Genomic DNA, 24,202 nt, shown 5'->3' on the forward strand with positions numbered 1-24,202 from the left:
GGCTCCCCACCAAGCACAGAGCCTGATAGGGAGCTTAATCCCAGGAGCCGAAAATCTTGACCTGAGCTGAAATCAGACACTTAACTGACTGAGCCACCCAGGTGCCCCATTCAGCTAGTATTTGAATGCTTGTTCTTTTTTAGGCGTGTATTGTAATCATCACTTTTTTACAGAATCGGATTAAAATTTACTAGCTACCTATCCAAGCATATTTTAGGTTGTAAAACCTTCCTGAACAATTGTCTAAGAAATTTGCTTTAGAATACAGTGGCCCTGTAGTTACACTACCTTGTGGAACTAGTCATAAGTTCCTAACTCTGCAGTGCTAGAATGTGCCTTAAGAAAGGAGTGATCATTCATTTCAGAAAGAAGATCCCTAGGAGCCTGAAGGACAGAGTAACAAGTGATATTCTCAGTGTGTTCCTTCATCGTTCCTTGGGATATAGCAGAATACTGGAATTAGACATCACTATTCATTTCCATACTATCTCTGTACTATAATCATTTCCATACTATTCTTAAATGGGTCTCAAGTTGCAGGTAGAGAGGCTGAGGCCAGATGGTTTAGGTGAGTCTTTGAGTTTTAAGCACTAATTGAAGTTGTGTGAGATTTTTCTTAAATGCAACTCTAGGTAACTTGCCTCTGACCATAATTTTACAGACCAACGCAGGCAATGAGCCAGACTTGGAAGATGAACAGGTTTGCTGTGAGGCATTAGAAGTGATGACGTTGTGTTTTGCCTTGATTCCGACAGCCTTGGATGCTCTTAGTAAAGAAAAGGCTTGGCAGACATTTATTATTGACTTACTATTGCACTGTCACAGCAAGTAAGTATCTTTATAATTGTAAGAAACTTCATCTTTTGTTACACAGAAATAAATTTATGCTGGGAGAATTTGTCCCAGAAATCAAGTGTTTTTTGTCTCTATAGCATGATAGTGTTTAAGAAAAATTTTTTTTTTTTTTTTTTTTTTTTAAAGATTTTATTTATTCATTTGACAGAGAGAAATCACAAGTAGATGGAGAGGCAGGCAGAGAGAGAGAGGGAAGCAGGCTCCCTGCTGAGCAGAGAGCCCGATGCGGGCCTCGATCCCAGGACCCTGAGATCATGACCTGAGCCGAAGGCAGCGGCTTAACCCACTGAGCCACCCAGGCGCCCTAAGAAAAATTTTTTAACCACATTTTGCATAGACCTAACTTTGGTTTTAGTCTCTGCAGAATGGCAACATCAAATCTCAAAGTAAAATTAATTTTTTCCCTAATTTCAGAACTTAGTTTTACTCAAGAGATAAATATTTTAGCCCATTTAAAAAATTTGGTTGGTAAGATTTCACTTAAACAGGACATTCGCCTCCTGTCTTGGATATGTAGATGCCAGGTTTTTTGGTTTGTTTGCTTCAAGAGAAATTGTTAATTCAGTATGAAATTCACAAATCAGGGTTCTGGTAAGAACTTTTGCATTTTATAATGAGACCAAAGAGCAAATAATTAAAGCCCTTGTTTTCAATTGAAGATCATTTAATCAATGGTATAAGCTTTGTTTTGGACTTCTTTTTGTGCAAGTCGATCAGATTTGTAGAAAATGTTGGTTTCCATCCTCATGTCATTCTAATCCTGATCTTCATGGGCTAACTCTTTAAACTGGAGCTGTAATTAGTGTCACTGTTAAATTTAATTAATCTGTCTTCCATATATCATGTGAAAAGAAAGAAGATGTTCACTTAGGTTATTTTTTCAGATGCCATTCATTCAGCAGTGACAGAAATCACTGATGAAATTAATGTAACGTCAAAATAAAGTTTGCTGAAATAAAACCTAGTGATAAAGCCTTTTTTTAAAAAAAAGTACATTGATGGAATAGATATATTTTGCTCATTCCAGAGGATGCTGTAAAGTGACGTAGTGGGAAGGTCTACTATTTTAGAAGTTCCTTGGTCATGTCCTTGAAATTCAGAAAGCCCTTTGACAGGATCCCCCGCCCCCAGTAAGGTTGTGCTTGTTGCCTCCTTGAAAAGACGTGATCATCATGAGATAACCCAGTATGTGAAGAAAAATTAACAGGTTGAGTGAGTCTGGTTCTATTTGATAACAAGTCAGAGGGAAGGAGGAGGGAAAAGATGATTATCTGAAGAGTTTTAGTGAAGTCAAACCCAGAGGTAGCAAATGTTTTATTCTATATTGATTCCCAAATCTTAAGTTAGGAACTTACTTCACTTTCTTGGCTGCACTTGGATTTACGGGTTTTCTGCCCTCTAAAGACCTTTATGAACATTTCCCCCTTACAGGAAATTAGACCCAGTTCCCTCCTCCTTCCCCTGAAACTTCACACAATGAAGTAAAGTTCTGTAGACAGTACTTTATCTCAGTATGCCTCTGTTCCCTTATAGTCAACAACAGATAGGGTCTTCTAAGAGCAAGATCTTTTTGAGCTTTAGGTATCTGATTTTCTTCTCTCGGACTGGCCCTCACCTTGCCCTGCAGGTTCAAAGGCCCTTATTTCCAATTTGTAAGAATTTGACAGCAAACCTGACTTGAACATAATTTGTTGGCATTACCTTTCTGAAATCTGAATCCCCAAACACATCCAGCCCCAACAGTTTCAAGTGCAGGATTGTGGTCCTGCATACATGAGGCTGCCCCTTAGAGTTTATACTTGCATAATATTACTAACCTATGTACAGTGCATATCCCGTGTTTGCTTTCTCCCTTAATTCTGTAGCAACTCACTAGACTGCTGCTGGCTGAACTAAGGCTAAAGTTACAGGACAGTGTCCTGCCTCTTGAGTTCTGACTTTCTGCCACATGATTATACTCTGTGTAATTATACTTCATGAGCAAATTAATGTGAGTCTTTACCATGTGCTTGACAAAGTCCAAAGTCAAATAAGATAGTTCTTGCACTCAAGGAGCTTGGAGAGAGAAATCTGTGTCATAGGAGGCAAAGTACTCTAGGAATTAGAAGAGGAATAAGTTACTTTTCTACCCAGAAAGAGCAGAAGTGAAGGTACTTTGCCGAATGTAACATGAGCTCAGGTTCGGGTAAGATTTATATGTGCATACAAATGGAAGGTAGGCATTGGCGATGCTTCCCCTCAACCTCAGTCCCCATTATGGTATTTTTACTTCTGTGTTGTTGGACTCTGTTCTTGCTCCTCCATACTGCTTCTACCCTCGTCTAAACAGCCAGCATCCATTGCCCAGACAACTGCAATATCCTTAATCTTCCCACCCCAGTGCTTCACCGCTAAGGTATTTTATTCTCATCCTGTGACCACACTGCAGACAGCATGATCTTTGCCAAGCATGACCCCATTGTTTTCCTGGTATCAGGTCTTTCCATGCCTTCTCATTGCCTTTGAGTTAAGTCTAAACATTTAAATTTGGTTTATAAACAATTCGACCCTTACTGCTGCTTACAAGTTTCAACTTCAGTGCCACGTTTTCTGTTAACGTTTTCTGAAAAGTCTCCCAGACCTTTGTTTAGGTGAGGTCTGTTTCCATATCATATCACTAAACTTGTTATAATCACTAAGAGTTTGATCGAAATTCCTTTAGGTGGCTATGGTTTTTTTTTCCAGCCCCTCTAGCACCTTTTGCCTTATACTCTACCTATTTATTCAACTCCTTTATGTTACCTGACATTGATGAAGACATTTGAGTTTGCCACCCCGGCATAGTGCTTTCAGAGAAAAGCTGAGTAGTCTGGTTTGATGTGTGAAAGAGGAGTACAGGATAATACTGTAAAGGGGATTAGTGGGAGTCAGTTTGCAGAAGGCCTTTGATGCTGAGACCTAAGTACTCAATTTTAATATGGTAGGCAGTCTTGGTAAATAATTTAGCGAGTACCTATTATGTATCAGCAGGCACTATCCCAGCTACTAGGGATATAGCCGTAAACAAAACAGAATATCAGCCAGCCTTCTTGGAGTCTACAAACTAAAGGAGATGGGAGTATGAAGGAGCAAACATGTGGGAAAATATACAGTATGTTAGTGATAAATGCTATAGAGAGAAATGACGGTGATAAGGAATAGTGGGGAATCAGTAGAGTTTGGTTTTGACCTTTAAACAAACCTCTGAAAGAGGAAGGTAGTAATCCATGTAGATAATGGAGGAAGCAGGTTTTCAGCAGAAGGAACAACAGATGTAAATGTCCTGAGGCATGAACGTGCCTGATGTCTTAACAGCAAGGAGACGAGTGTGGCTGGAGCAGTGAGTGAAGGATAGGCAGCTATAGGAGATGAGGTCAGAAAGTTAACAGGCAGCCTGCTTGGATTTTATGGATCATTCTAACAACATGGATTGTTTTTTTACCGGGAGATGGGCATCCCATTGTAGGGTTTTGAGCAGAGGAATGGTGTGCTCTGAGTTACATTGTGAGTTTATTCTGGTGGTTTTGTTGAGAATAAGTTCTAAAGTGTCAGGAAAAACTGTTAATCTAAACAAAAGATGACAGTGGCTGGAAGTATGGTAGTATTAGAAGTGGTAAGAAGTGAGATTTTGAGTATGTCTTAAAGATACTGGCCACACGATTTGTTGATGATAGGCACGTGTTTCTTTGAAAGCATTACAGAAATCGACATGTATGAGAGAGATTTCATCAGAATATCACAAATACTGGGCACCTGGGTGGCTCAGTGGGTTAAGCCGCTGCCTTCGGCTCAGGTCATGATCTCAGGGTCCTGGGATCGAGTCCCGCATCGGGCTCTCTGCTCAGCAGGGAGCCTGCTTCCTCCTCTCTCTCTCTGCCTGCCTCTCTGCCTACTTGTAATCTCTCTCTGTCAAATAAATAAATAAATCTTTAAAAAAAAAAAAAAAGAATATCACAAATACTAACTTTTTATAGATCCCTACTTTATTTGAGCTGCATACCTGAGTTTTAAAAAAATGAACTAGGACAATGTGAATGACATATACCTATGAAAATCTAATTAAAGTTACAGACTTTCTCCCCAAAAAACTCCTGACTTCAGGTACTCCTGACTTCAGTTTACTTGGGTTCCATCAGATTTTACCCACCGGCTTCTAAAGTCCTGGTTTATAAGACCATGTACGGGTTTCCAGAAAACGACACAAAATGTAGTCTGTCAAGTCCTTTACACTGAGCTATAAATTTGGTTCTAAGCTCTCTATCGCTAGCAGAAAGACAGAAGCATGGTAGTTTCCCATGAAATGTAGTTTGCAATGACCGTAAGATACACAGGTGCTTACCAGGTACTTATTAAGCATCTCCCCATATGTCAGGCATTGTTCCAGGTGTCAGAAACCCTGGCGTCACCAAGGCCCTGCCCTGAAGGAGTTTAATTCTTTTTTTTTTTTTTTTTTTTTTTAGATTTTATTTATTTATTTGACAGAGAGAGAGGAAGGGAAGCAGGCCCCCTGCTGAGCAGAGAGCCCCATGTGGGACCTGATCCCAGGACCCCGAGATCATGACCCGAGCCGCAGGCAGTGGCTTAACCCACTGAGCCACCCAGGCGCCCCAGGAGTTTACTTCCTAATGGAGTCATAGATCACTGTTTATGAATAAACAGCATCTGTGCATGTGGTAACAGAATTGATTGTTAGCACCTGTTATATGTGGGTCACTATTCTAGGTTCTTGAGGCACAGCAGTAAATGGGTGATCTTTCTACCCTCTTGGACATTTGCTGTGGTCACATGTGTATAATTTTTTTTTTTTAAAAGATTCATAGTCGTCAGGTAAATTTCTCACTACTGGACCAGAGACAAGGTCATCATAGAATATTGTATATAATACAGTGGTTTTCGATCTTTAGTGCACATTCAAGTCACCTGAAGGATTCATTAAAACACAGGTTGCTGGGTAGCACCCCCAGTATTTCTAATTCAGCAGGTCCAGAATGGGGCCTGATAATTTGCATTTTTAACAAGTTCCCAAACGATGCTAATGCTCCTGATCTGGGGACCATGCTTTGGGAGCCGCTAGAATAATAAAAGGGACATTGCAGCATTATCCTTCCTATAATTGCAACAGAATTCCTACAGAGTTGTGTGCCCCAAAATGCAATGAGTAAAAATTCTGTGGACGGCCCAAAAGATATGTAAGGCTTACTGTAAGCCATCTTGTATTCAAAAGAGCATTTCCAGCCTGTTCCAAGAAAGGGATGTTACAGGGTATCCCTCAAACTCTTCTAGGACAATTTGAGGTTCCTGCCGTACAGCCAATATTCATGTGTTTCGGGTTGTGGGCTTCAGAGGGCGTTAACCTTGTATCCTTGTGTTTTTACTTTTGATTCACCTTTATTCCACCCCATCCCTCCCTCCAAAGACAGGCCAGTTTTGGAATCTTTGGGCGGTTTTTTGTTTGTTTGTTTTCTTTTTCTTTTTCTTTCTTTCTTTTTTTTTTTTAACTTCGTGCAAATAATATGTTAAATGTGAAATGCTTTTATTTCAGAACTGTTCGCCAGGTTGCACAAGAGCAGTTCTTTTTGATGTGCACCAGATGTTGCATGGGACACAGGCCTCTACTTTTCTTCATTACTCTGCTCTTCACCGTGTTGGGGGTGAGACTTTTTTAATATGTTTCTTAGAGTGATGAATTCTTTAAACAAGACATTCAGGAATTTATGGTTTTAGCTTATATTCAAGTTAGAACAGCCTGTATTTATTAAGTAAATATTCTTAACTTCCCATGTTATTTTAGTTCTCTGCTCTAGTTATCTCTAGGTTCTAAAAAAGTGGCTTCTGTGCATGGACATGTGAATTCATATGATTTTACTTTATTGTTTCAGAGCACAGCCCGAGAGAGAGCTAAGCATTCGGGCGACTACTTCACCCTTTTAAGACACCTTCTTAATTACGCTTACAATAGTAATATTAACATACCCAATGCTGAAGTTCTTCTCAATAATGAAATTGATTGGCTTAAGAGAATTAGGGTAAGTTACCTTTAATACTATGTTTATTGTATTGATAGAGTGTTTTATTAATTGATAGTTTGTAGTTTTGAGCATTTTGGTTAAGTGAAAAACACCAAAGAGTAATAAAAAGGACCAAAGAATATACTCTGTGGTGGTGGGTCTTAGTAACTCATGATTCACTGAATGAATGCTTTGTTTTACTTGGAGCTTGAATTACTGATTTTTCAGCCTCTTCCATTTTAGAATCTTGGGCCTTTTTGCAAATTTTCGTCTTGTAAAACCTTTGAATTGTTCTCATCAAAAATCAGTGTGTATGGGTCGCCTGGGTGGCTCAGTGGGTTGAGCCTTTGCCTTCAGCTCAGGTCATGATCTCAGGGTCCTACGACCAAGTTCGGCATCTGGCTCTCTGGTCAGTGGGGAGCCTGCTTCCCCTCCCTCCCCCCACCCACCTCTGCCTGCTTATGGTCTCTCTCTGTCAAATAAGTAAAATCTTTAACAACAACAACAAAAAAAATCAGTGTGTACAGACTAGCACTTAAGTCTTGATGTTAACACCGAATACTCTTTACTCAGAATTGTATGAGAATTTATTTCTGAAGAGATATGTAGCTTCTATATCCCTAAAAGTTCTGAAGAGAATTTCGTCTTGCTTAGAAGGGAAAGCTTTGGCAAGAAAAAGAGTCTTAACGATAGAGAACAAACAGATGGTTACCAGAGGGGAGGGTGGGGGGAATAGGTGATAGGGGTAGTAAAGAGGGCCCTTGTCATGATGAGCACTGCATGATGTATGGAAGTGGGGAATCACTATATTGTACACCTGGAACTAATACTATACTGTATGTTAACTAGACTGGATGATTATTGATTTTTAAAAATAAAAATAAATTTTAAGAATGAATGGAAAAGTTTGGGGGAATTACTTCATGTGTTTCTAGTTTTCTCATTGTGACTTCTCTCTCCCTCCTTACCTCCCTTCATAAATTAGACATTTGTTATTTTTTCTTTGGCAGGATGATGTTAAAAGAACAGGTGAAACAGGTGTTGAAGAGACGATCTTAGAAGGTCACCTTGGGGTAACAAAAGAATTACTGGCCTTTCAAACCCCTGAGAAAAAGTATCATATTGGTTGTGAAAAAGGAGGTGCTAATCTCATTAAAGTAAGTTTTGTCCAAAACTAGATATCCTGACCTCCTCGATGTTTGTTACCAAATCTGTCTGGCTGGTTTATAATACCATGTCTTTGGTGTATTATCTTGACCGTTTCTACCTTCTTTTTAAGAATCTTTATAGAGGTTGCAGTGATTTTTTTAAATATACTTTCTGAATTTTGTATGTAAATAAAATATATTGTGTATTTAAAGTAAATACACACATGAATTTTTTTTGTTGTTTTTGGAAAAAGAATTTTTCACTTCAGTCTTTTTAAAACAACACGTATTTGTGAGATAGCGTCATGTTTATCCTATTTCTTTAATGACTTTTTTCACATGTGTGGTAACTCAAAGAAAGTATCATTTTAGTACATGTTATTTTTATTTAAAATCAGTTTTGGTACACATATGATTAAAGGAGTAAACATGGGGCACCTGGGGGCTGAGCATCTGCCTTCAGCTCAGCTCATGATCTCAGGGTCCTAGGATCGAGCCAAGCCCCGCATCAGGCTCCCTGCTCAGCCAGGAGCCTGCTTCTCCTCTCTCTGCCCTACCTCCCCACTTGTACTTTCTCTCCTGCTCTGCGCTCTATCAAATAAATAAAATCTCTTAAGAAAACAAAAGAGTAAACTTATTTAAAATGTTGGGGTGCCTGGGTGGCTCAGTGGGTTAAAGCCTCTGCCTTCGGCTCAGGTCGTGATCTCAGGGTCCTGGGATCGAGCCCTGCTGGGGCTCTCTGCTCAGCAGGGAGCCTGCTTCTCCCTCTCTTCTCTGCCTGCCTCTCTGCCTACTTGTGGTCTCTGTCAAATAAATAAAATCTTAAAAAAAAAAAAAAAAAAAAAAGTTAAGTGCTACAGTCAACTTGCTCTTAATCAGAGAAACTTGGTGTATTTGTTAGTTGTAGTAAAGAGTGTTTTGAAGTAGAATCTTTTTATTAGAGAATCCAAGTAAGTTTTCTCAGATGTAATGATAGCTTTAATTCTGACAAGCAGTTTAACGTTATTTCCTTCCAAGAGACATTTCTTTCTTTCCTTAAAATGTATACACATAACTTTGTCATAAACATTATAGAAATAGAAGTATATGTAACATATACATATGTAATTGCTAATACGTAATCCTTTTTTCAACTTTTGTAGGAATTAATTGATGATTTCATCTTCCCTGCATCCAATGTTTACCTGCAATATATGAGAAACGGAGAGCTGCCCGCTGAACAGGCAATTCCAGTCTGTAGCTCCCCAGCTACCATTAATGCTGGTTTTGAGTTACTTGTAGCGTTAGCTGTTGGCTGTGTGAGGAATCTCAAACAGATAGTAGATTCTTTGACTGAAATGTATTATATTGGCACAGCAATAACTAGTAAGTATACTAAAATGCAGTGTTTCGATGACAGATAATTCTCTAATTTGTTCAAATTCTATTTTCCTAATTTCTTTTTTTTTTTTTTTTAAGTAAACATCTTCAGCTTGTGTTTTTCTTTCAGCAGCTAGCTTAACATTTGTAGGAGATAGATCTATAATTTCACACCATTACAAGCGAAGAGTCTTGATGCAGAAAAATTTTCAAGTGTTTTTTAAATGTCTTCTGTAGGGGTCTGAGTATTTAGCAAAATAAATTTCTTCTCCATCAAACCTGGAATAAAACCCAAACCACAGTAATAAGTAGTCAAAATAAATGGCAGAGTTCAAATTTAAAACTCAAGTTGCATTCCTTGAAACACCTTTCAGGCCCTTACTTAGAAGCTCTTTAATATTATTTTCATATGAGCCCAAAGAAAATCTGGTTTTAAAAGATGAGAATATGAGAAGATAACATTCTAATGCAGTTTAAGTCCGCAGGTAATGCTCACACAAAAGCCCTTGAGATAGACTGTAGACTCCAGATCATACAGATCTGGAACTGAAGCTCCAAAAGGATGGGGGGACAGTATTAAATGACTGGAAAAGCAGAAATAAGGAATCTAACAAATAATTTAAGAGAAAACCTTGTTATCCTCAAAGCTTAAGGATATAATTGATTACAGTAAACATTTAAAAGCGTGAAATTTTTTGATATGTTGTATTTCAGAAGATAAGGACATTTTTAATAACATTTTAGGAGATTCTGATTAAACTGCTTAAAAGTTTAGACCATTAAAAGTGGTGATGCAACATGGGGGTGTTAAGGGGGTAGGAGAAGAATACATGAAACAAGATGGGATTGGGAGGGAGACAAACCATAAGTGACTCTAAATCTCACAAAACAAACTAAGGGTTGCTGGGGGGAGGGGGTTGGGAGAAGGGGGTCAGGTATGGACATTGGGGAGGGTATGTGCTATGGTGAGTGCTGTGAAGTGTGTAAACCTGGCAATTCACAGACCTGTACCCCTGGGGATAAAAGTATATGTTTATAAAAAATAAAAAATTGTTTAAAAAAGTTTAGACCATTAAAAAAGGCTTTACCATTAGCTATTTATTCTATCAAATCTGTGTATAATAAGGAGGTTAAAAAGAGTCTTTCGTTTGTTCAGGGTTGTTTTGTTTTTTAACAAATCCACACATTTATTCATTTAATTTTCAATAAGCTTAACTACCCTCAAGGTATGGGTATGGTATCACACAGATTCTGTGTCCCTTGCCCTTGCAGGAAGCTTGCTTTGAAATTTGGCATGAACCATGCCACTGCTTCCATGGACATGGGTAACCTCTCCCCAGATTCATCCAGTTTTGTTTAGTCTGCCACCAGGAGTCACTGTGTTGTCCTTTGCTTTGTATATGGGAGCACATCTCTTCCCTATATAGGATTGTTTTATCTTAGGCAGTCATCACCTTCAATTTTAAGATGACTTGTGTGCTCTGGTTTGGGAGGACCCTGCTACTAGCCAGCAAAAAGTGGCCTTGGACCACAGCCCTCTAGATAGATTTGCTGTTTCAGAAGTCTTATTCTGCATATCCCTTTATAGGCTTGAAGATGGCAGAAACAGGCTGCTTGTTCTTGAGTAGAACATGGTAAAAATTTGAAGTACCTAAGAAGCTACATACTAAAAACGTTTCCTGCCCATTTTAGTCTGTGGCTCCCCTTTGATAGCTGTAACTATTAATGTCAGTTTGTGTCTGTCCTTTGAGCATTACTGTATGGAAAATCCACATGCAAAGTTTTTTTTGGTACAGTTTTTGTTTTTAACCACAGATTGGCATATGGTATACACAATGTCTTCACTTTGTTTTCCCCCTAATATATCTGCAGTTGTTCCCTATCGACACATACATCTGCCTAATTCCATTTTTTGGCTATATACTTTTTAATTGAGTATACTATAATTTATTTAACCAGTCCCATAGACAGTGATAATATTTTACACTCTTTCCTGGTTTATACTACCAGGTAGAGGGAGACATACAGTGATTTACAGTTCTAAAGGACTTCTCGAATCCACTATTTCATCAGCTCCTCAAAAGAACATTGCAGTTATAGGCAAAGCAGGTGTCACTGTTATCACATTTATTACAAAGGAAACGGAAGCTTACCTGAAGGTGAAAAGAGTTGGTAAACAACAGAACCTGGATATGAACCCAGGTGGTCCTAGGATGCTTTAAAACTGAGCAAGCTATATATAGGTGTATTTATATTAATATTACATAGCAGAATGAATTTGAAGACACTTTAATAAACCTACAAAAGTCAAAAAAAATTAAAGTTCATAATGACGAAACAGTAAAACTAAAAGTACAAGGAGCACATAGAGGGGTGTCTAGGTGGCTCAGTGGGTTAAGTGTCTGCTCAGGTCAGAATCCCAGAGTCCCAGGGTTGAGTCCTCCATCAGGCTCCCTACTTCTCACTCCTCAACACCACCACCCCCCCCGACTTGTGCTCACTCGCTTGCTCTCTAATAAAATCTTTAAAGAGTAAAAATTTAAAAAATAATTTGAGCGCATAGAAATTAGCAAAGAGATTGCTTCTGACATTTCCATAGAAGCAGTGCTAGGTAAGACACCGGGTTTCAAATGGTGGGGTAAGAAACTCTATAGTGGTACAAGTTGCTGCATCCCTTCAGTTTGTTGAGGGGGAAACTTGTACTCAATGTACTGCTTCATCTAGCTGGGAAAGTAGTGGAATTGTTGGTAATGTTCACTTACCAGCTTACTAGAGCTAAAAGTGGACAAAATGGTTGTGTTTGTACTACAAGAACCTTTTCCCTTCTCTCAGCTTGTGAAGCACTTACAGAGTGGGAATATCTGCCACCTGTTGGACCCCGCCCACCTAAAGGATTTGTGGGGCTGAAAAATGCTGGTGCTACTTGCTACATGAATTCTGTGATTCAGCAACTCTACATGATTCCCTCCATCAGGAACGGTATTCTTGCAATTGAAGGCACAGGTAGTGATGTAGATGATGATATGTCTGGGGATGAGAAGCAGGACAATGAGGTAAATTTTATTTAGCATTTCTGTTTTCTGTTTGAAATTCTGCTACCAGATACTATCATTCTCTTACCGAGTCTTATACTTTTGTTGGATTTGTTGGTACATATTTGAAAATAAAGCTGGAGTCTCTCAGCGTGGACTGCTATGTCTTGACATAATCTGGTGCTCACTAGCTGCCAGACTTTACACTGCAGTTCATTTTCATAACAAAACTATATAAGTTTTAAAGCAGCAGTTCACATACTCAGTTTTTTTGTGTTAAGTGTTTAATATTTTTAGTTTGCATAATCATAAGGATCTTCATTTTTATAACAACTTAAATTATATTTTCACTTTTCTACCTGATATTTTTAAATATATCTCCATTAATTTATGCTAAGTTGTACTCTGTGCCAGTTTCATTATCTGTGCTTGCTTTTAGGTTACTTTTACATTTGCCTCAGATCATAGCTCTTCTTGCTTAAGCAACAAACCTCTCTCTACCTCAGATGTCAAAAATTTAGTCTTTTGACAAAATTTAGGCTCCTTACTGAGTATGCATTGCGCAGTAAAGCTATGGAAAAGTTTGGTTGTAGTGGTGGACCAGATTTGACATAACTATGGCACAGCTCTTTCAAGAAGAGAATATTGGCAAGACTTAGTCGTGATCATATTTATATCCATCCTGTATTTCTTTGTTTTTATTTTATCTTTCCTGTTCATGGTGTTGGTGAGAACTGCAGAGAGAAGCCAGAATGTGTTCTAATTGTAAATGTCTTTGGTGGTTCTTTCCTCCTTCCCTCTCTTCAGTCACCACAGCGATTTGCTCTGAGGTAGTTTAATACTTAGAGGGCTTCTGAAACATACCTGTCCCAGTTCTTCCCCAGATCCACTGAGCCACATCATCGCAGGGGTTAGGGTCTAAGCATTGTTTACCTTTTTAAGAAGCTTCAGAGCAGGGATACTTTGCGCCTATACCTGGTTAAGAATCCCTCTTCAGAGTGGAAATTGAAATTCTAGTCCTATAGCCCATCACATCTCTGGGATGTTGAGGGTAAGCACAAGGAGAGATAGTTAATTGTACTGTAAGTAAACAAGGCAGATCAAATATGAGTAATTTCAAGTAAGGTGTCCCATCTTCGCTTTCATGGTACCTTCTGCTCTGTGTTGTCTTGGCACGCCACTGCACTTGTGGGGTTTTGTTGGTTGTTTGCTTTTGCCTGTGTTCTTGGTTTCCATCCCTGGACAAAGTTTCTCATGGACAGGGACTAGATATTCTCTGTTTCTGTATCAAAGGCCCCTGGTACCACAGTTCTCTTTCCATCTCTCTGAACTTAACTCTTCTAGGTACCTCATATAAGTGGAATCATCCCATATTTGCCTTCCTGTGACTGGCTTATTTCACTCAACATAATATCCGCGGTTTAGCCATGTTGTAGCATATGTCCAAATTTTCGTCCTTTTTAAGGCTGAGTAATATTCCACTGTGTGAACAGACCATGTTTTGTTTATTGATCATCAGTGGGCACTTGGGTGGCTGCCACATTTTGGCGATTGTGGACAGTACTCCTATGAAGGTGGGTGTACAAACCTCTCTTCAAGACCTTTCTTTCATTTCTTCTGGGCATATATCCAGAAATGGAATTGCTGGATCATACGGTTTTTAATTTTTAAGGTACTGATCCACAGTGATTTCACTGTTTCACATTTCTACCAATAGTGTGCCAGGGGTTCCAGTTTCCATTTTCATGAGGTCCAGTATGTCTCATTTTTCTTTTGTTAGCTGTGCCTTTGCTCTCCTAGCCAACAAATTCCCACCTAATTCAATGTTGTGACATTTCTACCCTATGTTCTCTTCTAAGAATGTCATAATTTTACCTCTTGCTGTCAGGTCTTTGGTCAGTATTGAGTTAATTTTTTTATATGGTGTTAGGGAGGAGTCCAACTTTATTCTTTTGCATGAGGATATCTAGTTTTTCCAGCATCATCTTTTGAAGAGTACTATTAATATGCATATTTTATTGACTATTCGCAGTCCTAAGCACCTCCTAATCCTCCCCACAGCCACACATCCCCATGAGGAAACACTGAAGCTTAGAAACATGAAGGTTAAGCCTGGGTGGCTCAGTCAGCTCTGAGGTAGTTGAATGCTTACAGGGCTTCTGAAACCTTAAAAAGGTTAAGCATCTGCCTTTGGCTCAGATCACCATCCCAGGGTCCTGGATCTAGTCCCGCTTCAGGCTCCATGCTCAGCCAGGAGTCTGCTTCTCCTCCTGCTTGTGCATGTGCGTGCTTTCTCTCTAGCTCACTCTCTCTCTGGTTGAAATAAATAAGTAAATCTTTAAAAAAAAAAAAAAAAAGGAAGGAAGAAAGAAAGAAAAAGAAGACATAAAGGTAGCTGACCTGCTCAAGGTTAGCCAGCTTCTCAGTGGCAGCACCTGTCCTGGGGTCCAGTTCAGTCTGTGTTAAATACCTCAACTCTACTATGTTGCCCTAATTACCTACCTTTCTAGTATACAGGCAGGGTTATTCCTTTATGACAACTCTTCTATGAAATGGTGGGGATAAACACATTATAAATTAAAATTTATAAATTGGAAGTTAAGTGCTTTGGAAATAAGAAATAGAAGTACAAATGATAAAATCATTTGTTCACTAACTGGCGTTTGTCTCAAAATACTTTCTTATACTTTAAAGTTGGATTAACTTACTAATACTTTTTCATATCCAGAGCAATGTTGATCCCAGAGATGATGTATTTGGATATCCTCAACAATTTGAAGACAAACCAGCATTAAGTAAAACAGAAGATAGGAAGGAGTATAATATCGGTGTCCTAAGACACCTTCAAGTCATCTTTGGTCATTTAGCTGCTTCTCGTCTACAGTACTATGTGCCCAGAGGATTTTGGAAACAGTTCAGGTAATTTGGGAATAGACGTTAATAGGGATACTGCTTAAACCTTTACAAACATCGCTGTACACAATAAAACATATTGGAGGGCATCTTTATGTTTAATATTTAAACAGCAGTACAAAAAAAAATAAAAACAGTAGTACAGTTGACCCTGAAGAACATGGGTTTGAATTACTGGAGTCCACTTATACACGGAATTTCTTTATCCCCCCGATGAATACAATAAAGTACTTTAAATGGATTTTTTCCCCCTGTGGTTTCTTAATAACATTTCCTTTTCCCCAGCTTACTGTATTGTGAGGATACAGAATACAATACATAACACATACAAAATATGTGTTACTTGCTTGTTTATTTTTATAGGTAAAACCTGCAGCCAACAGTAGGCTCCTAGTTAAGTCTTGGAGCGTCAGAAATTATAGGTTTTTTACCGCATGGGGGTCAGCATCCCTCATTATTCAGGAGTCTGCTGTAATAATCAAACTTTACTTTTTAGTGTTTTACTCTGTCTTCAGAGTCAGAGGTAGAAAGTGTAATTTGGAGAGGCATTATTCTTTAGTTTCTTAAGATGTTAATTTTTTGTTTGGGGGGCATCTCGGTGGTTCAGTCAGTTAAACATCTGCCTTCAGCTCAGGTCACAATCCCGGGGTCCTGGGATCCAGCCCTACATTGGGCTCCCTGCTCCGAGGGGAGTCTACTTCTCCCTCTCCCACTCCCATTCCCCCTGCTTGTGCTCTCTCACTGCCTGTCAAATAAATTCTAAAAAACTTTTTAAAAAATAATTTTTATTTTGAAAATTTCTCAAATTTAGAGAAGTAGGGAGAACCATCTATATTCATCCCCCAGCCTCAGCAGTTGTTGACTCGTGCCCAATCTTTTTTAATCTACATTCCCATATACTTTCCAGTTGCTTTGAATCAAATCTCACACACTGTCATCTATAAATATTGTAGTGTGTATCTTTGGTGCCTTTTTTTTTTTAAACCTAACCATGGTACTATTACAGTGTCTTTTAAAAATCCTTAATATCCATGGGGCACCTGGGTGGCTAAGTGGGTTAAGTCTGCCTTTGGCTCGGGTCATGATCCCAGGGTCTTGGGATCAAGCCCCACGTTGGGCTCTCTGCTCCGCGGAGAGCCTGCTTCCCACCCACCCCCCGCCGCCTGCCTCTCTGCCTGCTTGTGATTGCTATCTGTCAAATAAATAACTTTTTTTAAAAAATTCTTAATATCCTTATTAGTGTTCATATTTACTGTTTTCTCACAGTTGATTTTTACTATGTATTTTTTTGAAACTGGGATCCAAATGAAGTCCATATACCTCAAATGTTGCTATGACTCTCCTTGTAGTCTCATCATTTTTCTTGATGGGGCCTACCATTAAAAACAACATCCTTGCTGATTTTGGGGGGAAAGTAGGTAGTTTACAATGTAAAGTTTCCAACCATCTGGATTTTATTGATAGAATCCCTGTGGTATTTTTGTATTTTCTGTTTTCCTCAGTCTGCTATATTTCCTATAAATAAGGAGTGAGATCTAGAGACTTGATGAGATCGAGGTGTTTTTCTTTTCTTTTTTTTGAAATGATAGGCAAAGCTACTTTATAGACGGTAATGTTTACATCAGTGGGGAGAAGTATGTGATGATGTCTGTATCCCATGATCACAGCCATTGATCATCACTGGCTAGAGTATTTCATCAGGATTACAGAATGGTGGTAGTCTCATTTTTTTTCTCCTTAAATCATTCTTGCATTTACTAGCCAGAATAGATTTTACGTACAACAACTTTGCTACCCTAATATATAATTTTCTAGGAAAGATGGAATAAATAACCTTTTTTTTTTTTTAAATTAAAATTCTCAATTATATCTTGATCTTGGTTTTTTTTATATTTTACCTTTTTTTTTTTTTTTTTTAAGATTCATTTATTTGACAGAGAGGGACACAGCAAGAGGAACACAAGCAGGGGGAGTGGGAGAGGGAGAAGCAGACTTCCCACTGAGCAGGGAGCTCGATGTGGGGCTCCATCTCAGGACCCCAGGATCATGACCTGAGCTGAAGGCAGATGCTTAACGACTGAGCCACCCAGGCGCCCCTCTTACTTTTTTAAATCATTGTCTGTTACGTGTCGTGCACTAAATACCACAGTACAACCACTTAACTCTTTTTACTGTGTATGAAAATGGCTCTAATCCTTCATAGCTGTGGGTTTTTAAATAAAACTCCGGGGAATTTCAAGGCCTCATCCTGTCAGCTGAGTGTCGGGGAAGCAGAGCGTCACCTGACACTGCCACCCGGGGCTGCCTTCCCTGCTTCTGTCAGATCAGCTTTCCTTTTCCCTACAAGGATACTATTTAGATTGCTTTTGAAACCACTGTTTTATAATATAATGGCATTCTTGTGACTCACCATATAAATTCCTCTGATTCCCCTAACTAGGCCCCTGCTTAATCCATACTACTGGCTTGCATGCACCACCCTCCTTCCCAGCTCTGCTTTTACTCTGACATCACCTGACACACCCCTCACTCTCCTCTCTGTTGCAGTTCTTTCTTTCCCCAGTTTGTCACATCTCGGCCATAAGGCTTTTAAAACACTTCTGTTCTTCCTCTTCCAAATTACTCTCATACTTCCTGTGTTTCTAGCTTAAAATTTGTCATTCAGTTATAGTTTTCTCACTTAACGATACATTCGGATTTTTTATTTCAAAATGATTCCTATGCTACTGGAGCTTCTAGACTAGCACTTCTGGATGAATCTCACTTTAGACACACAATATACTCCTGATATGTGTGGGTTAGTTGACCACATTCCCTACCACATGCCCAATTTTTTATTTTGAAAAATTTGAAACCAGCGGAAAAGGTGACAAATTAGTCCAGTGTGATTACCTTTTATGTTATACTCTAAAAAGTTTTAACAGTTAACATTTTGCCAGTCTTGCTTATATTTATACAGTTGGCCCTTGAACAGTGTGGGGGTTAAGGGCATTGATTCTCCTCACAGTTGAAAATCCATGTCTAATTTTTGGTGTCCTCGAAACCGAGGAGCCTACTACTCTTGACTGGAAGCCTTACCGATAACATAACAGTTAACATTTTGTATGTTATATGTATTATATGCATATATTATATGTAAGAATATGTTCTTAAAATAGGTAAACTGGAGAAAAGAAAATGTTAAAAATCTTAAGAAGGGCACCTGGGTGGCTCAGTCGTTAAGTATCTGCCTTCAGCTCAGGTCATGATCCCAGTGTCCTGGAATCAAGTCCCGTCTTGGTCTCCCTGCTTGTGTTCCCGCTCTTGCTGTCTCTCTCTCTGTCTTTCTCTGTCAAATAAATAAAGATCTTGGAAAAAAAATAAAAATCATAAGAGAAAATCCATTTATGGTACTGTACTGTATGGCGGGAATATCCATGTGTAAGTGGATCCACATAGTTCAAACCTGTGTTCAAGTGTCAACTGTACTTGGGTTTTGATTCTTCTGAACCAGTTGATTGTAAGTTGTAAACATGATATTTTACCCCCACACACCTACATGTGCTTCAGTATGTATCCTCTAAGAATAAAGACACTTTCTGCTTACATATAATACCATTATCACACTCAATGAAATTTAATGGTGATTTAATAATGCCTAATATGGGGATACCTGGCTGTCTCAGAGAGCATGCAATTTTTTATTTCAGGGTCCTGAGTTTGAGCCCCCACATTGGGTATGGAGATTACTTGAAAAGGAGTGGAAAATAAATATTTGAATATTTTTTAAAAATAATAATGTCTAATACTCATCAGTGTATATTCTGATTTCCCAAAGATATTCTTTGTGACATTTTTTTCCTATCCCAGACTGGTATCCTGAAAGGAATGAAAATAATTTGGTTGTTACCTCTTTAGTTTTCTTTAAAATAATCTCCCTAACTTGTTATGACTTATATGGCACCGAAATTTTTTAAGAGCCTAGATTGGTTTCCTTGAAGAACGTCTCTCATTTTGATTTGTGTGGTTATTTCCTCATGATAAGATTCAAGTTAAATGTTTTTGGCAAGAAAGCCCACAGTAGGTGGTGTTAATGTGCTTCTCATTGCATTGCGTTGGGAAAATACACCGTATCAGTTCGTCTGATATTGGTGATATTAACTTGGTGTCTTACAGATCTGTTCATCTTTTCTCTTTTGTAATTAATGGTTGACTCCATGTTTGAAAGTATGGGGAATCAACCATAATTTGAAAATTAATAGAATGGATTGGTGTCATTTCCAGTAACGAACCAAGTTGGTTTTAACAAACAAGAACATGTGTTTTATTTTAAACTCACTGTATCAAGTTAAGTTTAAAATATAATCGGAGGAGCACCTGGATGGCTCAGTCCGTTAAGTGTCTGACTCTTGTTGATCTCAGCTCAGGTCTTGATCCCGGGGTCATGAGTTGAAACCCCACATTGGTCCCCTCCCCCGTTTATGGAGCCTACTTTAAAAAAAAAAGCTAAAAAATATTACATGATTGGAATGAGATTTCCTACATAGAAAAAGTGTTTTAAAAATTGATGTATGTCACTGTAAATACAAAATTAGATGTCACTGATAGTTTCCAGGAGTGCCTAGGATTTTAGTGGTCAGTCCTCATTTTTGTGGTATACACAATTGAAAGTTTATCTAACTTAAGTCCTCAGATTACTCAAAAGAGATCAACTCTAAAACAAGTCCTAGCTTTTTCCTTTCACTTGGAAAAAGCGATTTAATTAAGAGTAAATAAATCATTGCACTGTATCTGTAACCTGAAATTTAAGCAACACGAAACAAAAAGTGATTATAACATTTACATAAGAGTAAGATTCACTATATAAAGCAGCCGCAGGTGCTGGAGCCATAGAAACCATCAACCACACCAGCAGTTTCATAGTTACTCATGGCACGGAGCTCCACTTGCACTATGAGCCTCACTGTGTCTCTCACTGCGCTCTACACATAAAGAGCATTTGCTTTTTTCCTACTAAAAACAAAAAACTGTTTATATATTGTCATTTATGGTTGTATTGCTTTATTTTCTGAGAAAATACTGTATTTTTTCCCATTCATTTTTTAGGCTTTGGGGTGAGCCTGTTAATCTGCGTGAACAGCATGATGCTTTAGAATTTTTTAATTCACTGGTGGATAGTTTAGATGAAGCTTTGAAAGCCTTGGGACATCCAGCTATGCTAAGTAAAGTCTTAGGAGGGTCCTTTGCTGATCAGAAGATTTGCCAGGGCTGCCCACATAGGTAAGTGCTGATGATATATTTAAAGTTGTACTGTTTATTTACTAAAAAAAATAAAGTATTTATTAGTAGTTAATGTGTACTAAAGTGGAGTATGCCACCAATTTAACTATATGCCTGAGACTGGATGAATTATACACTTTGTACCTTACTGTTGTAGATTTGGGTTTTGTGTATGGTGGTAGTGGTGATGGTTGGTGGTGTTTTCATGGAGGTTTTTGTTTTCTGGTTTGGGGTGGGTTGATTTGGTCACATAACCTTTGGCTCCTTCTCTTTTATGTATGATCATTACTGGGGAAATGAAATGGCATTTTGCATATATATAGCTTATAGGTGTTACTCATAAATTTGCCCTTAATCCTAGAGCTAAAGTAATTAAAATACTAAAAATACATTAAGCTTAGAAGATGATAGACATGGAGTACAATTTCCTTATATAAGAGAAATACTAATTTTTAAAATAGCATTGTCATTATCCTTAAAGTGTGTTTTCAACACAAAACATAGCAAGAGTTGACTGAACAAACTGTTTTTTACTTAAAAGAGAAACTGTTTGATTAAGAACTCTTAATTGAAAATAGTTAAGTGACTATTAAATTTCACTACTAGTAGTAGATACACGTTTATGCCTAGTACATGGAAGTTTTACTTTGGAACTTCTCTTGCATGTTACTAATGACTGATGGTTTGAAATCACTTTTCGCCAAAATATCACAATACAATGCTATTTTCTATAAGCCCAAACAGCATTACATAGTCATGAGGTATGTGGCTGGTGGGAGTGCTTCATTTTTGATCAAAGGGAAATGATTGACAAGAGAGGTAATGCTATATAAATGAGAAATTACCATGAGGTTAAACCATTCATTCAGAACAAGACCATGAAATCATTCACGTAGCCTGTACAGTAACTTTTGGTTGTTTTAAAAGACCTTTTGCATTAGGTGGACAACTAAACTGTCATTTTAACCTTTTGATTTTAATCACTGATAAAATAAGCCAACTTTTTGGTCATTTATTCTAATCAGTCCTTCTTGGTTTGTTTTAGACAATTTTCAAAGTCATTTGGAAATTACTGCTTTTCTTTGCTAATAAGTGACAGTGTCCAGAGAGCATGATTATAATTAAGATCCCAGAAGTTCAAATACTTTCTCCACAACTAAACGAGGCCTGTTTACATTACATGCCAGAAGGTTACATAAAGAGTCCCAAGTCTATCTGTTCTACAGGATTATTTGCTAGATCAGGAGTTCACAAACAGTGCACCACAGGTCAAATCCAGCCACAGCCACACATCAGTTATTTTTTAAAAAGTGTTACTGAAACATACTCTGGCTGCTTTCCCTATAACAGCAGAGTCATAGAGACGTCATGGCCCACATAAAAGCTTGCAATAAGGGGCGCCTGGGTGGCTCAGTGGGTTAAGCCGCTGCCTTCGGCTCAGGTCATGATCTCAGCGTCCTGGGATCGAGTCCCGCATCGGGCTCTCTGCTCGGCAGGGAGCCTGCTTCCGTCTCTCTCTCTCTGCCTGCCTCTCCGACTACTTGTGATTTCTCTCTGTCAAATAAATAAATAAAATCTTAAAAAAAAAAAAAAAAAAAAAAAAAAAAAGCTTGCAATAAGTACTGTCTGGCTTTTTATAGAAAAAATTTGCTGGCTTGCTCTCATCTTCGAATGTCCTTTTTTTTTTTTTTTTTTAAAGCAAAGTCATAAGTTCTGACTTCTTTTTTCTCTTTTATGGATTGTTCCCAGATCATAGTAGCAATAGTCTTAATACCTATTTCATATTCCATTCATGCCACTTAACAAATACCTTTGTATACCTTTTTTTTTCCCATAACTAAACTGAAAAGCCCCAAATATGAGGAACTTGTCTTCAGCATTGACTATCCCAGAGTACTTTCACACATGGAAGGCCCTCCGAATGTATTTGTTGAATGAATAAATTTGATGGTTGAAAGTGTATTCCCCGCATCCCATGTTCTGAGTTTACGCATGTGTCTCATCAGAAATCTGAAATTTCCCTTGGTAGAAAATTGCCACAAGGTGGGATTCTGGCTCCTACTCAGATTGGTTATCTCCTGTTGACTGGTTGTTCAAACTTGTGCTATACTGAGGTTTCCATTACAGAAAAGAATAACCATTTTAAAATTCAGCCCATTAATAGTTTAAAATACCATTTTCAGAAGTTGATGAATTCATGCTTTGGCCTTGGCATGAATTAGCCTAACTAGATGACAATGGAAGCAGCACAGTTAGATGGTACAGAGCTTAAGCCATGAAGCAGCAAAGACCTTGCTTCAAAACGTGATTTTGCCTAGTAATCTTGACCAAATTAACTTTTCCAAGTCCCAGGTCCCTCATCTCTGAAGTGGAGGTGGTGTTAGTTCTCTAGCAGGTTTGTCATGAAGACAGAGAAACTGGTGTATATATGGGCATAAACAACCTAATGTAGTGCCCAGCACTAGGTAAGTGGGCCAAATAAATGTGTCAGAGTTTACGAAACATTCTGTTTCGTACAGGTTTCATGTCATCTTATAAATATTGCAGATATAGCTTTCATTAAGTCTGTAAAAATGTTGAGAAAACTAAGAAATCTTTTTTGATGATTTCTTAATATCTTTAGATACGAGTGTGAAGAATCTTTTACGACTTTGAATGTAGACATTAGAAATCACCAAAATCTTCTTGATTCTTTGGAACAATATGTCAAAGGAGATTTATTAGAAGGTGCAAATGCATATCATTGTGAAAAATGCAATAAAAAGGTATGAATTATCCAGGTTTTTAAAGTAACTAGAGTTACATTTAATGGGTTTGAAAGTTCATTGCTTTGGTTTATGTATTTACCTATTTTTATTCCCTACCCTGCTTTGTTACAGTGGTAGCAGAAGGTAGTTAAGGTAACTGGTACAAAGGTTTTTCAGGGCAAGAAAATTGAGAGAAAGTAGTGACAGCAGGGCTAGGGAAACCAGTAGATAAGAGCAAACATCTTAGAAGTCATAATAGTTAGTTCACTATCACTTTCTGTTGTCTGAGCTCCACAGTCACTTGCCATCCATGCCCAACCAAACTGCTGTTGAACCCCAAAGCTATAGCGCTGACAAGAAATGTTTTCTCCCGTCATGTTCAGTTGACCAAGAAGTTTACTGAAACCTGCATTACTCGATTTGGTGCCATAAGATTTCTTCTACCACCGTGTTTTTAAACTAATGGGATCAGGTTTTTAGACCCACTTGAAAAAGTTTTATCTTTGGGCACTTAACAGCTCTTAGGGAGAGACCGTCTACGCAGACAGTAAATAACGTCTGTCTTGCTGGGCTCCCAAATTCTCTCACCTCCAAGTCACCTGTATCGTTTTGACATTCACACACCACCTGAAGAGGTATTAAAGTCTAGAGGCTGAGGTGTGAGCTGTAAAGCTGGACTGCCCTCCCCCCCCCCCCCACCGCCACCAGCTCTGAGACTTGAGGCAAGTGACTCAGTCTCTCTGCTGCTCCTGCTCCTCCTCATTACTACTCAGGCAGTACTTAGCATATTACTTGGCACCTAATAGCCCAATAAATATTAGCTGCTATTGTATTTCTTTAGCTTGCTCCAAACAGAGCATACC

The 24,202-nt window shown here is 38.4% G+C and overlaps 1 protein-coding gene across 4 annotated transcripts in view; it reads left to right on the forward strand.

Annotated features, from left to right (window-relative positions):
- Positions 1-24,202, forward strand: part of USP9X (ubiquitin specific peptidase 9 X-linked) — a 461,171-nt gene that overhangs the window by 418,006 nt on the left and 18,963 nt on the right. For all 4 annotated transcript variants that reach the window (XM_059158617.1, XM_059158618.1, XM_059158616.1 and 1 more), the window contains 9 exons: positions 662-828; positions 6,416-6,524; positions 6,753-6,899; positions 7,892-8,038; positions 9,172-9,394; positions 12,221-12,441; positions 15,149-15,339; positions 20,419-20,592; positions 23,216-23,357. In XM_059158617.1, the coding sequence (XP_059014600.1) occupies positions 662-828; positions 6,416-6,524; positions 6,753-6,899; positions 7,892-8,038; positions 9,172-9,394; positions 12,221-12,441; positions 15,149-15,339; positions 20,419-20,592; positions 23,216-23,357 (1,521 nt within the window). The remainder of the gene's footprint in view (positions 1-661; positions 829-6,415; positions 6,525-6,752; positions 6,900-7,891; positions 8,039-9,171; positions 9,395-12,220; positions 12,442-15,148; positions 15,340-20,418; positions 20,593-23,215; positions 23,358-24,202) is intronic.

The sequence above is a fragment of the Mustela lutreola genome, chromosome X (genome assembly GCF_030435805.1).
Source record: "Mustela lutreola isolate mMusLut2 chromosome X, mMusLut2.pri, whole genome shotgun sequence".
In the NCBI taxonomy this organism is placed as follows: Eukaryota; Metazoa; Chordata; class Mammalia; order Carnivora; family Mustelidae; genus Mustela; species Mustela lutreola.